The 14,750-nt window shown below is 33.9% G+C and overlaps 2 protein-coding genes across 2 annotated transcripts; both read right to left on the reverse strand.

The window, feature by feature from the left end:
- Positions 1-179: 179 nt before the first annotated feature.
- On the reverse strand, positions 180-7,360 carry LOC100776366 (glycosyltransferase BC10). The gene is made up of 11 exons (XM_003554770.5): positions 6,598-7,360; positions 5,358-5,471; positions 4,305-4,405; positions 3,992-4,063; positions 3,618-3,699; positions 3,420-3,500; positions 2,490-2,528; positions 2,194-2,259; positions 1,499-1,648; positions 618-746; positions 180-493 (listed from the first exon to the last, which is right to left on the reverse strand). The coding sequence occupies exons 1-11, from the start codon at positions 6,835-6,837 to the stop codon at positions 470-472; spliced, it is 1,098 nt and encodes a 365-aa protein (XP_003554818.1). The 5' UTR covers positions 6,838-7,360; the 3' UTR covers positions 180-469.
- A 3,621-nt stretch (positions 7,361-10,981) lies between these two features.
- Positions 10,982-14,714, reverse strand: LOC100775816 (glycosylphosphatidylinositol anchor attachment 1 protein). Its single transcript, XM_003554769.5, has 6 exons — positions 14,315-14,714; positions 13,963-14,054; positions 13,668-13,767; positions 12,721-13,579; positions 12,494-12,627; positions 10,982-11,922 (listed from the first exon to the last, which is right to left on the reverse strand). Exons 1-6 carry the CDS (start codon positions 14,404-14,406, stop codon positions 11,076-11,078), a joined length of 2,124 nt encoding a protein of 707 aa, XP_003554817.1. The 5' UTR covers positions 14,407-14,714; the 3' UTR covers positions 10,982-11,075.
- Between the last annotated feature and the right edge of the window lie 36 nt (positions 14,715-14,750).

A 14,750-nucleotide genomic window follows, 5' to 3' on the forward strand; every position in this document is an offset into this window, starting at 1 on the left:
TCAACATGGTTATTATAACATAAAATCAATCTAAAATTTAACATAAAATAAAAAAATAGATAATTTTTTTTTAAAAAATGTGCATGAGTCATTATTAACATAAAAAAAATACAAAAAAAATTGTCTATTTATTGTGGCATTTTATCAGTATTAATATAAAATTTTTAAAAAAATAAAAGTACAAAAAATATAAAATACAATTAAAAAAATTGAGGTGTCCATACAATATCTGACATGGACATATCTGACGCAATTTCAACAAGACGTAACCACTATTTAGAAGTGTCCCTACTTCTCAATATTATTCTGAAAGAAAAAAAAATTACTTACTAAATGTACACCACAGGCACTGTTAAATTTGTAAATATACAACTCATTGTACATATCATTATGGTGCCAATACTCTTATTTGTTTTGCTAAGTGTATTTTTTTCCTGTATCAGTCTCTGAAAATGAGTCTTTTGTTCTCTTAATTGAACACTCCCAGAACAGACTGTACAATAAAAAAGCAGAAAAATAATTAACAAGATATACTAAAAAGACCACAGTTTCCGTAAAAAATGTTTGAAAGCTCACTATTACTCTTCAAGAAAATTATAAAGCATACATGAACTTACCATATTAAGAAGCCTTAAAGCAGCAGTCCGAGTGAATTTTCTTGCAAAAAGGAAGCAAGTGGATGGTTTACCCTTGCTGCTGCACCATTCTCTTCGGTATTCGGTTTCAAAATAAATATTATCTATTTCCTGCAAACAAATCATCAAACTTGCACATGTTTACTTTATATGCTTGTCTCAAACTGAGTCAATTATGTTGAAGAATGCAGCATCTTTGCATTTGCTGTCTTAGTATGGTTCAATGATAAGTAAACTTTTTCTTTACGTTCTTCAGCACATTCCTTCTTCCTGTTACCCAAACTTTTGAGTTTTATTGTATATTCAGTTCATTATCATAACTGCAACTACTGATAATTGTCCAGTTACTTGAATGTTTTAGGCAATGTTATATTATCTCTTGCTGGACTGGCGATACATGAAAAACTGATTGCTCTTAACAGAGTATTGGCTTCAGTTAGTTGGTTGATAAAACCAGAATAAGATTGAGGTTTGATAAGGGCAAGGATCACGGAATTACTTTGCTTCATTTACAAAAACAAAAATTTCCATTCACCAAAAAAAAAACCCACCTTATTCTTTTTAAGTTTGTGTATATGCTGATATGTAGTAGATGACTTAGTAGTTTTAGTAGTTTGAACTCATTTTTAGGCTCTATTAGGGGGTTCCCTATGATTACAACCCAGCAATATCTTTCCAACAAATTCGTATTTATAGAGATAAAATAAAACATTGAGAATGTCTTCAGATGCTAACGCAATCACTGTTTATAAAGTCAAATAGTAAATAACCTAACATATTATCCCTTTTTGGATGCATGAAAGTGATCATGGAATGGAAGTTGATTAAAAAGGGTGATTTTGCAGTGGCAGTAGAGGTCAAACCTTGATAAAGTTTAGAAGCATAGGTGTAGCGTCTGAGTACTTGTAAGTCACTGGATGCCATCCCCGGCGGTCATATTCCCTGGAGTTGGAAATATCCCAGGAAGTATGTGTCAATGATCTTCGTGTGATCTCTTCTTCAAGGCCCTTTTGCTATATTTGGCAAGGCAAACACTCAAATAAGTAAATTGAAACTAACATAGTGATCACATTAAAATACTTGTAATGTTAAACAAGCCTCAACACAGTTTAAATCAGAAGTCACAAACTTGCTTGAATTTCTGTAGCCATCTTTCATATGATGCTTTATTTAACTTCAAAGAAATGCAGTAATGTAAATTTGTAATTAATTCAATATTTAAAACATCTAGAAACAGTAACAGACAATCATCATCCCAGTTTCACATTAGTGTCACCCAAATCATACAATTAGAAGTCCCAAAAAAGTATACAAAATTAGTTTCTTCTTGACATCAAAATTTTAGCAAAATAAATTATGCCATAACAAATTGTTGAGCCAAAAGTGTGATTGACACGGATAGGAGATAGGGTCAACACTGTAATTGTTAACCAGTGAATAACAAAATCTACAGGACCCCTCTCTCTCTTCTCGAGATCCACACAGTCTTGTATCTGATACACATGCATGCACCCAGACATAGAAAGAGTGAAAGGGAGAAAAAGAAAAGGATCCTTACAGCCAGTAATGTCTGGACATAGTGTTCATCTGGTATACAGTTATGCACCTTAGATGTGTCAGCAGGCTGCATGAAGGAAGAAATATACTTTAAAATTGTTACTTTAATATAAATATATAATTTACAAGAACCTAATTGACATCACATAAGTTCACAATCAAATATTGGATTACTTCATGACATTTTATGAGCAGAATACAATAAATAAATTAAAAGTTTCTGATTGAAGCTAATATAGTAAAAAGAGAACATTTATAAATAATTTTTACATGCATAATTCCAGATAGAGCACTTACAATGTAATGAGCCCTCCAAAATTCTGGTAGTGGCTTTTTCTGCATTATTAAATCCATAGGTAAGAGAAATGAAGAAGAAACGAATAAGGCTGTCAGCATGAATGAGACATGAAAGATGATTGGCTTAAATACTAAAAAAAGAAGATCCATGACCCAAAACATGCATGGAAAGCCATCCATGAGTTTATAACATTTAATGATAAAAGAAGTGCGGAAACCCTCAGGGATGAAAAAGAAAGAACAAAGATAGAAAAGAAATACTCCCTACAACGTTCCTTGCCAAATTTGGCATATTTTTGTAGAGTTTCAAGCCAAAAGATAAGGTGTATGTACATTCAGAATTGAATTTTTCTATCACTAAAGTTTAGGTAGTTTAAATGCAAAGTGAAAGATTACATTTTACTAAATGAACCTTAGTTGAATGGATGCATTGGAACTTGTTTTTGTTTCAACTTCCAAGAGAAAGCTTATTTATTATAGTTGGTGAAAATCTTCACTATAAATAGAGAAGAAAATTAGTGAAGAAACACAACACATGAAGAGAAAGTGTGTGAGAAGAAAGATTGTGAAACAAAGTCACTTTGTTGAGAGAAAAGTGTCTGTGTAAGAGTGTTATCATTTCTTGTAACCATTGAGTAGGGTACTCGGGTTTGTAGAGTGATACACTACTTGAGATGGGTTACAATCTTGTAACCATTTTTGTGATAGTGAAATACTTTTTTGAGACGGTTCCGTGGACGTAAGCAAAAGGTGTGAACCACGCTAAATTCTTGTGTTTATTATTATTTTTAATGTTGATTACCCAACAATTTTCTAATGTCATCACCTCATTGATGTATAACTTTCTTTTTATAGGAGTCTAACATTTTAAAGGAAGCATGTGACACCACTCATAAAAGACGGACTATAATAGACTGTGTCGCCCATTACCTTGCAGTATCTTTGAAACATTAGAAAGACAGTTTCATCCTCCACTACAACCTTGGCATGCTTTCTGGTGAGAACACCCCACTGCAGGAGAATAAATAAATAAGACAGGAATAAGATGAATTATTTGGTAATGTATGCCATGTACTTTAAGCTCCGGAATGAACTTACAGTAAACTAAGAACTACATTAGACCTTTACCTGAGATCCTTTCCTCCAGTTATAGACAGGAATAACAGGATCCATTTTTGGATTGTAACGGCCTTCTTTCGTGTCAGCAAAGCTGCTCACATTTTAATGTCAAAACCAATTGCATTATTGGCAAATAAATAACTAAATTTAACTAAAAGTTACTCTTTTTAGCAAATCTAACCTCTCAAAATTTGTTATATGAGGAATTGTAGTTTCAGAACAAACATAATATACCAGTAACTTCACTTACTGAAGTTAGAGGTGTAATTTTCAAAATTTGAGATTTCAGTTTTAAGTCATCAAATGATAAAAATTGAAAGAGACAAAAAGGGTAACATTACAGAACCAATGTGCTGAAGCATAAGACAAGTGTGTATCCTCACCTGTCGACAAAACTAGTTGATGTTGACATGATGTAGTCATATGTATAGCTGAAGTTGTATAAAGGTATACAGCTGAAAAGAGATCAATCGACTGAAATATAATGAGGCGCTAGACTCAAAAATAGAGAAAGTGAGAAACATCAATGTAATTTCTTCTATCAAATAATTAAGCTAACCGAAGTACTATATAAAGAAATCATACTTTCAAAACTATATATATAAGTGGTGAGTACTTATAGTATAGGTTCAGAAAATGATAGGCAAAAGTAAAAGGATTAAAACTTTATAGCTGTTAACAAATTTATACCCTCACCTATCTGAGAGGAAAACAAAGCGGTCATTTAAAGGATCACTAAGCGCATGCCTAAGTAAAACGCGCTCAGCCTCTATCATGCTTGCTTCTCCCCATTCAACCTGGAAATAGATCACATGGACTAAATAAATATCATGAAGCTGACAGACATGAAAAAATGGGATTAAAGCTTTTTAAGCTCTATTTTCTGAAAATTTTCAGACAGTACAGTAAAATTGAATACAATAATTCAAAGTTCACTTTTAGAGAAACAATTAAAAACAGGAGATAGCTCGGATTTTTTGGACAAAATGGGATTGCAACTTTGTAACAACTAACAACTATTTCTTGACAAAATTTAAACAGTTTGGTAAAATAGAATAAAATAATTCAAAATTAACTTTTAGAGAAAAAAATCATTCTTATAAGGCATCTTAATCACCAATCCTCTCTCTAAAAGAGAAGAAATAATATACACTTCTAAACAAGTACACCAATAAGGATAACTAAATATCTAGGGCATTTAATTCTATCCCTAGTAAAAGAGTTATACCTTTTCACATTTTTATAAAAAATCATGTCTAAAATACTAGGGTATCTACTTGCCCTCTCAGTAAAATTTGCTTCAAAGACTCAGCACAGAACAGAAGGAATGGTTATGTATAAATCCTTTTAATTTAAACCATCATAATTCATCCTTGTGTTAAAGCTACAGTTAAGAAAGAGGAGAATAAAGAACAATTAATTCTTTTTATCAGATAGAGGACCTTGATTTCCACTAACTACTCTATTTACCATGTGTTCTATTTGATAAACAAACAGGCAAGTGAATTTTAGATCATCAAAAGGCAAAACATAGTTCCCTATGGGCCTCACATACTAAATGGATTAGGAAACTTCACAGTTAGTACAAACTTGAATTCACAAAAGGAATGTTGTTACAACATAAGCAGTGGGTAAGCACACCAAGTCAATTGTAGCAACTTATCAATATGAACACCACATAACAGATCACATGGGACGTGGATCATAAACATAAACAGACCCTGTTGGAAACAAAGAGAGAAGAGCAACCTGTACGCTATCATTAACTTGACGATTCAAAAAATATGGTGATCTAGTTGTTGCCTTGTTTAAAAGAAACCCAGGCCTGCAGTGTACAAAAATTGAGAATTTGCTATCACCTCCCTGAAGAAAACAGCACAAATGTTTCTATAAGCATCACTGCACCTCAATAGTAAACAAGAAGCACTCCATGAAATTACAAAGAATTAACATGTTCATCAGCCATGACTTTTCAAAACATGAAAGGGAAGATCTACAACAACTCATCCATTACAAACACTTAAAAAGTATGACTTTCCCACAGTTTGTAGAAGAAAAGAGACAACAACTTTAACAACTAATTTAGCCAGAGACAACACAAAACCTTATCCCACTAAGTGAGGTCGGCTACATAGATTACATGACGCCATTCAGCACGGTTAAAAACCAAAGTTTCAGAGATATTATTATTATTAAGAAGTTATGCAAACTTACATTAATTTTGAAAAGAGTTATAACGATAAGCAAGGTAAATAACTGGCGCTACTCTTACTAGGCTTGCCTTTAATATCCCAAATACCTGTATAGATTGCGACTGCACTAATGATTGACTGCCAAATGCACATCATGATTTGAAATAGATTATTGAACCTACTAAATTAACATCTTCTATTCTCAACAGTGCATTCAAGTAACACCGACAGATTACCAAGAATAAAGCATCTCCCAAGAATTATCCATTAGTAATTCAAGCATATGTTCCAATTAATCATTAAATCTTGAAACTAAAAACAATTTATACACCCCACTTTTTAGCGTCTAAACCTCCTATTAATTACAAGCTCCACACACACACACACAAGCAAGCAAATTAGAGTTCACCTTCTATGCACTATCAATGTAGAAAATATTTACACTATCAATCAATTAGAAATCATCATTAGTAAACTAATTATTATAAAAGTCAACCAACTTATCATACATGACAATTTGTAACTAGATAACACTGTAAAAACTCTTTATATTGTCATTTGCATACACTACAAATTCCCAAGATTAAAAAAAAGGGGTCTGCGACCATGATTTGGGCCGCAATATCAAGGTTTTTTAAGTGCCAACGACCGCAATTGGGACCGTATTAGCCACCTTTGTCCGCAATTTGCCGCAATATCAACAAATGCGACCACAACGCAACTGCTACCGATATTTAAAACCTTGCTGATCCCAAAGATATAGAGATCAATAACAACTAAAAGAGAAAAGAAAGTACCCTAAAGAATGCATCCCAAACCATTTCCAAAGGGAGCCTGTTCCGTGCAATGAAGAGAAACGCAATCTTGGGACCTTGAACCTCAGGCTCAGAAACAAAACGGTGTTGCAATGAAACCAACCCCGCAACATGATGGTAACGTGTCTGCATAAACAACAAGCTTCCTAGACAAAACACCACCAATATCAAAGCAAAAAGCTTCTTCTTCCACTTGTGCTGAACCAACTTATTACGCTTCATGTTTCAAACTCATTCAGCAGCTGAATCACTCACACCATAAAAAACGAAACTTTGACCTTCACTTGGACCTTGTAGGACTCAAAACCAGAAGATCCAACCAGATCCATGGCAACCCAATAATCACAAAACCCCCCACACACCTAACAAATTCACTGGAAACTTGACCAAACTCGTGCAAAAGGAAAAAAAAAAAAAAAGCTACACTGACCCAGAAATCAATACAAACCAACTAACAGTGGGAAAAAGATGAAGCAATGTGCTTGTGAGGCTATGAGCAAAAAGCTTATAGATTCTCTCTCCTGCTGAAGGAATGCTATTTGGAAATGAAACTGAGAAATGAAGAAGATTAAGAGATTATTGAGTGGTAGGACTTAAAAGTGAAAGGTTAGTTGGTTAATGGTTATTAATTTTTTTTTGGCTGTTTAAGGTAAATGAAAGAATTTTGTTATGAATCTCTCTAATGTACTTTTGTTTTGAGTTTATGTGTTGTGCCATCTTATAAATTATTTTTCTCTAACATCATCGATCAATAATTCTGAAAATAAAAATTTTAATATATCAAATATTTAAAATATAAAAAAATTATTAAAAATTCATAACAAAATTTGATTATTTATGTAATCTTAAACATACAGTTGAGATGTCGTAAAGGTGCTACTTCTTTCTCAAGTTGCGTGTGAATCTGGAGAACAAAATACTACTCATTTATGCTTTATTAGTACCTTGATGATTGGGATTTGGGAGTTCTCAGACATATTAAAAAAAACAAACAAAGCCAAAACTCTTTTTTCTGCAATGTTAAGCCTTTTACTGTTTCTGTTTTTTTTTTTTAAACTCCAATCTACTTTAATTTTAAGAGTTTAATAAATATGCATGGTTAATGTAGAATTTGTTATTAATAAGAAATTATTTTTAATATGATGTTTTAAAAAATATTATAAAAATTAACAAAACTATCATGATGCTTATAATTAGAAGATAATTTTTTTAACATATGAATTTGCATTAGACATATTATAAAGACTTTTGAGTGCAGTTTCTATAAAAATAAAATGAAAGGGTTGAACAGAAAAAGAATGATTCTGCCAACGAGTTTTGATTGCGCCACTATGGTTTGGTGGATTTGATGCATAGCATGGCCTTTTGTATATGATGATTGGTGAGCATGTTGACAGTAGGTGTTAGATTGGGGAATTGCATTGCATTACACACCTAATGGAGGTTGTTTGTAACCGACTAATAATGAGAAATTTGTTGGAGTCCCTTTGATAAACTATTTTTTTATGGGATAAACTATAGTTTGTTTTTAGAGTAAAGACACTAGATTGTATTTCATTTAGAATAGATGAGAAAATACAATTGGGTATATAATTAAAGATCTAGTTGTTAGCATAAAATCGAGATGTCCTAACAAAAATATGGGCATCTTATTGACTTGCTTCCTTACTACACTCACCTTAGAGTTGGAAATCGAATTAAAAAAAAAATTACATTTCTAATAATGCAGTGAAATTCTGTAATGTCTTTTGTTTGGAAAGATAATCCATCTGCAACGGCTTGACAATCAACTTCGATGATGATGTTCTGTAAATTCATGTTTAATAATCATTGCGTACATATGTGGTAACAATCATGTCTTAGAGAAGGGTTAAACATTTTTTCTCTTTTAAATATGTAAATGTATTTTAGTCTCTCTTTTAAAAATATGCTGATTTTTATCCTCTACTTGTAAGAATGGGTCTAGTTAAACCTTTATTACTAACTCCGGCTGTTAGCCATGGTTTGGTTGCCAAGAAAATATTATTATTCAACAACAAAATTTTCAAAAAATATAGTGTGGATCCCCACTTCCACCACATTATTTTAATTCAAATGATGTTTTTCTATTCTCTTCATTCTTTTCTTTTTTACACAATCAAACTCATCCTTAGTTACAACTAAGGGTGATACAATTTCTAATTGTTTGAGATATGATTTCTGGCCGTTTAAAACTCTTAAAATTTGAATTCACGGTTTTGAAAGTTATTTATTTGCACCGTAAAACAAAATTATTATTAGCCTTAAAAGTTTATTTTTATTAAAGCAATTTTAAACCCTCTAAACACATTTTCAGTCTCTGCCACTTTGGTGATTTCATTCTCTCTTAATTACTACTCTATAATCCTAATATCTTTTCTAGAGGTACTACTAATTAGGGAATTGAAGTGTGGATGCAATGGTTGTGTGCGTGAGCTTGGAGTGGTGTAAAATTAAGGTGATTGCAAGATATTCTGAATCCAAGTTTTGGAATTGAATACTGTTAAGCTTTTTTTGGCTACAATATGCATAATTTTTTGGCTACAATATCCAAGTTTTGTAAAATTAATCATCATTTATTCCTCCAATTAGAAGAAGGATTTCCTCGTAAATTATCGTTTGAAAACAATCAGGAGGCAACCCTTTAACATCAACTTCCTTGATCATTAGGATATACTTAAATCAAGCGAGGCTAGTTTCCCGTTTTCTTTCCGGAAGAGGTACATACACACACATAATGCGCTTCAATGCTCCATTATTATGATTTACAAACATTTTCTTCAGGCCCATAAAATTTATATTTAGAATTTAGTTTGAGTCTGGAAATAGGTGAAGTTCTGTATTCCAATATGCTTTCAATCTTGGTGACAGATATATTACCACTTCCCCATGATTTGAAATTTTTCAAAAAACAGAAAATTTAGATAGTTTATCAGAAAAAATTTCTTGATAAATAGGAGTTACTCGTCACGTAAAATGTTTTTTGAAGACTTTTCATACTGAAATATACTAACTACTAAGAAGCATAATATCATGCTTGCTAGAATAGTTATAGTTTCTATAAAAAAAAAATAACAGGTTATTATTCCCACTTTAAGTGATGTCATATACTAAAGATATACTGTATAAAATTAAAGACCTTAATTTGTTTCCAGAAAAAAAAAATGACGGCCGTTCAACAAAGACTATAAAGATCATTCATGCAATTGAAATATATAGAAAACCAAACCAGCGGGCAGAGAGAAGTAATAAAATGATAAACAATAAGATTCATATTACTAAATGGTTTATGTATATAGCAGCAATGAAGCTATTGATAGGCCAAAATGTAAACACATAACATTTAACTTGGTAACAAATCTTAATAATCACAACCTACGAGGTGAAAACTTGAAGCTTGAACTAGAAAAACTAGTCATCATTAATGTATTCCTCCAATTGGAAGGAGGCTTTTCTTGTAAATGATTGTCACAAAACAACCACGAGACAACCCTTTAACATCAACTTCCTTGATCATTAGGGTACTTAAATCAAGCGAGGCTAGTTTAATTTCCCTTTTTTTTTTCCTGAAGAGTATAGGTCAGCAGGTAAGGGACCAATTGTGAAGAGTTTAATCCATGATTCTCTCACACCGAATTGACCCAAAATTGATATGTGGAATGTTTAGAATTCGATATCAAAGCCAAGGAGCCATTTAGTGCCACTAAGTGGTTCCTCAACCAATCACGAGCAGAGAGACAAAAGGCTAAGGGTGTTACAAGGAACTCTTCACATAAACGGTGAGCATGGAACTTAATTTATGCATTGAAGCACCTTGTAGTCATGGTTAACACGGTCATAACAAAATCCATGTACCATACGCCAATGCAACATTTTATACTTAAGGGCAGGAGGAATGAGCTCGAGTTCCCGAGTAGCCGGGTTCCATAACACGATTTTATCTTGGCTGATCTATAAGTAGACAGACAGAGATTGCCATTAATAACATAATCCAATTGTTGTTTTCTTGGATAAGAGGTGGCCAATCTAACCTCATGATTGTCAGTGTATATCAATTCATATAAGAAAATAAAGATTATTGAAATCAATCTAGATTGCTTATATTGTATTATTGAAATCATTCAACTGCAACTGTCGTTCCATAATTCTCTTCTCATCTTTGTGCTTTTATTCAAATTATATATTTTTATGAATTGAAAATAAAATTAGTAGAATCTGCTAGAGGCTCAACTATCATTCACACGTTAGTCATCCTTCGAGATCAGGATCCAAAATATTCTAGTGATCACTAATCGTTTCTCCTTCCCTATTGCCTAGAAGTCTTCTTGGCCTAATTATAAAAAATTACTTGCAGAGAAGAATGATGTCCAATTGTTCATTTCAGAAGAAAACATAAACATCAAGTTAATAAATTGCTTGTCCGGATGAAGTAATAGCACATGTCAACATGGATGAAATAAAATGTGAATACACAGTGCCCAGCATGGTAGGTGAACAACACCTACATAGAGGTAAGTTGCACTGTTCCAAACCCAAAGGGATTCCACCCAGTTCCAATAGTCACCAAAATTCATACCATAAAAATCTTCAAATGCACCTTTCAGTAAAACAAATGCAACTGGAGGAAACACAATAAAACCTAAAGCAATATTACAAGAGGCCCTTAGTAAGGTTCTCCAACTCCTAGCTTGAAAATCAAGCTTCAATGGTCTAGCCATCAGACAAATTGGGACAATATGTAAAGCCCCAATCTCTGCTGTAGCAAAGTTAATGACGGACATGAGAGACAAACCGATGAATGCAGTTGATATAGTTACAGACTTTAAGCTAGCCCACTTGTTTTTCTCAGGTCGAGATGCAGCAGCTTCAAAAATTGGTGAACCCAATATCATGTATAAAATTAGCAAGCTAAAAGCTGATAGCAAACCCCACAATACAAAGTTCATTGTTGGTGTGGTATTGGGTACTTGACATAGGAAAAATGGGAGTAAGGAGATGACAGCACCCCATAAATGAATGACCAAAACCTTCCTGGCCGAATTCAACCATTTCCAAGATTTTGGGCTGGCATTAACTTCTAAGGCAGATGTGGTTTGGGGAGTGGAATCACTAGCATTGACATGGAGATATGCCGCAACTATTGGAAGTGGTGCAACAAGTAATGCAAATGGAATCATGTAAACTCCAACTGACACAAACTTGCTAGGGGATGTCAAGAGGTACAAAAAAAATGACTGATGAAACTTCTCAAGAAGGTTGTTTATTGAGCGTATGACTCCTTCAATTAACCTGCAATATGTATGAAACACTTTGCTCACAGTGATCAAACAAAGAGATGCTTTATAATGTACATCAGCAGTAATACACAAGTTCATAAAATGTTAAAACAAAATATCATTCTATAGAATTAAAAGCTTTGCATGTAATGAGAATAATAGTTTCCTACCACAAGTACAACTATGTCAATGGCAAAAAGAAACAAAAAGGATACAAAATCTCTACCCAATTAAATTTTCCATGTTAAAAAGTTCAAGAGTTTCCTTTATGAAAATACTTTTTTGGAGTTGCTTCAACTATCCCAGCACAAGCAGACATATGTTTTATCTAATGACTGAGACTGAACCGAGCCTTCAAATAACTACCCAGATTTTCTATCTTTGGTTTTGAAAACAAGAACAAGATGTTCATAATTTTGTACAGTTTCTTTATAGTAAATGGCAAGCATAAACAGGACATTGTCATAACATCATTTAATTAAAAACTGTAAACTTCTACAAAAATTCCATTGATAGCCAGCCATTTATTCGATGGTTGATATTCAATATAACCGTACAATACAACTCATATGAGTGACACATACCTTCCACCACGGAGAATGAATTCATTACGCCTGATCATTTTAGTAAGAGAAACTTTTGGTGAAATTTCCAGTGTGATTGCATCAACTTGATAATCACGGAAGGCACCATGAGGACCAGTGGGAACACCTAAGCCCTGAGAGGAATAATATACAGATAAAGAACAACTATAAAGTGGTCACAGGGAATATTATAGTAAACATATTTAGACGGGGTAGAAGAAAAACACCTGGTAATACAATGAACTTGCCAGTGTAGCAGCACCCTCAACATACTCAGTAGCAGGAATACCAAACTTCCACTGAGGATTTAAGCTTCTAGAAATTTTTCCCAAGGATTCAAATATAACACCCAAGGTATAGAGCCACCTGGAGCCAAGCAGAGACCACATCTTCTTCACTTTTATCCGCAACCCTTGTTTATGTACTGCCAGATAATTTACAATATTGATAAGGTCGAGGTTTGGCATCTGGCCATTGGATGCCTCCGCATAAATATTAAGACTGTCTTCATACTGGTTACCTTGCTCTGCAACTTTAATTACAAGAGCTGCAGCCATAGTTCCTGCATGTCTAAAACCACCATATAACTTTCCATCCAAATAAAGACCCTGTCCAAGTTCATTAAAAATGCTGCTCCCATTACATGTTTCACTATTAACTATGTCAAGTCTCTGGATAGAAGGGGCCTGATATGCTCTTAGCCAAGCAGCCACTCCAGAATATTCTCCATATTGTGAATCAGCCACAAGCCATACAATATCTTTTGCCAGCCAAGTAACACGTGAAAGCAGTGAGAACACTGAGTAAGCAATGCCCAAGGAAAAAGCCTCACCCAGACCAACTTTATTTGGATTGTAAGGCGTTACCAAGACACTAGCTTCCTTGCCATCCCCGCATGGTGCCCTGATAATTCCAACAGTGTTGATTCCAAACGAAGAACAAGTTGCATTTTCTGAGATTATACCTGAATTGGGACTGGTAAAGAAGTGCAGTGGATGGAACTGATCAAATTGAGGGTAAAACTTGTGAAAAGTAACTTCAGCATCCAAGGCTGACATATAATGTGCAATAAGTTTTTGACTATCACTGCATTGAAACAAAGCAAATATTTTATTTATGTTTTCCTTGTGAAGTTGTATAAAATTTCATATGATAATAGGAAGGAAGGAGTTACATTGGTGAGGCCCCAGATCTGAACTCCAAATCAGTTAAGTCCTTGATGAGTTTATTTGCATCAGATACATGGTGAGTAGAGAGCATGTTGTTTGCAGAACCTGCACAACTGGGTAAAAATTAGAATCAGCAAATTGAAGAGGAAAGGAATGTAGTGAGTTTGGTTCTCTGTTTGCAAGCATTCCAATGTGTGCAAACGGAGAAGCATGTCACATGGTGCTTTTGGCAAAACGAACATTTGAGGCTGCACCAAAGGAAAACAAACAAGCATGTAGTAAATTGGAAATGGGAGTGACCTGGCATGAGGGCATTCTCGGAAATGTAGGTGTTCTTGGCAAGGATAGGGAGAAGGAGAAGAGCCACCACCCCTGCGATGAAACAAACCACACTGGAAAGAGCAAAGTTTTAATCAAATTCAAATCACTCAATATAAATAGTAATAAGGAAAATCTTAATCAGTGTCCTTCAAGCACTGATTAAGAAATTAAAAGCAGGTGTTTATTAAATATGTTATTAATAATAGACCTCCACTGTGATTTCCAATGCATCCCAATGCGATTTCCAATTTTTTTTTTTAAAAAAAAAAAATCCATTATTGATTTCTTAATAATGCAACCCTAACAATAGTAGTAGTAGTAGTAGTAATACCTGAGAATGTTGGTGTGAGAGATGAGAAAGATCCCTAAGCGTACAATTGGGCGTACTCTTGGTTTTGCAGTATTGTTCTCGCTGGCACCCATGTCTTTCCCTCCTCTACCAACAATCCTCTATCTCATCCAGGAAATTACCTTCTGACCAGTGCCAAAAGGGAAGCCGAGGGCAAGAATACCGGAGATGGGTTGTGGGTTAGGGTTCAACGAGACTGAGAGAGAAGACAAAGTTACAACGTCTGAGAACTGAAAAAGAGAGTGCGGGGTGGAGCTGTGGTAGCTTTGGTGTTCACATGGTAGAGTGTGTCATTCTCATTCCAAGGCCATTGAAAGTTTCCCCTTTGCTTTTGTTATGCTAATTAAAGCTTTGTCCTTATTATAGTGTGTTTTTGAAAGATTTACTTCTGTTGAAGGTTTATATGATGCCACTTTTT

This window comes from Glycine max, chromosome 19, assembly GCF_000004515.6.
Source record: "Glycine max cultivar Williams 82 chromosome 19, Glycine_max_v4.0, whole genome shotgun sequence".
NCBI classification, from domain to species: domain Eukaryota; kingdom Viridiplantae; phylum Streptophyta; class Magnoliopsida; order Fabales; family Fabaceae; genus Glycine; species Glycine max.

What these genes read in the sequence shown, in the direction of transcription:
- LOC100776366 (XM_003554770.5), bottom strand. Translation starts at nt 6,837, where the DNA reads ATGAAGCGTAATAAGTTGGTTCAGCACAAGTGGAAGAAGAAGCTTTTT. An exon ending in TTTGGGATGCATTCTTTAGG is followed by an intron (nt 5,472 to 6,597) that starts GTACTTTCTTTT and finishes TGTTTTCTTCAG; the next exon opens with GGAGGTGATAGCAAATTCTC. An exon ending in TTTGTTTTCCTCTCAGATAG is followed by an intron (nt 4,064 to 4,304) that starts GTGAGGGTATAA and finishes ATCTCTTTTCAG; the next exon opens with CTGTATACCTTTATACAACT.
- LOC100775816 (XM_003554769.5), bottom strand. Translation starts at nt 14,406, where the DNA reads ATGGGTGCCAGCGAGAACAATACTGCAAAACCAAGAGTACGCCCAATT. An exon ending in TCTCACACCAACATTCTCAG is followed by an intron (nt 14,055 to 14,314) that starts GTATTACTACTA and finishes TGCTCTTTCCAG; the next exon opens with TGTGGTTTGTTTCATCGCAG. An exon ending in CGAGAATGCCCTCATGCCAG is followed by an intron (nt 13,768 to 13,962) that starts GTCACTCCCATT and finishes CCAGTTGTGCAG; the next exon opens with GTTCTGCAAACAACATGCTC.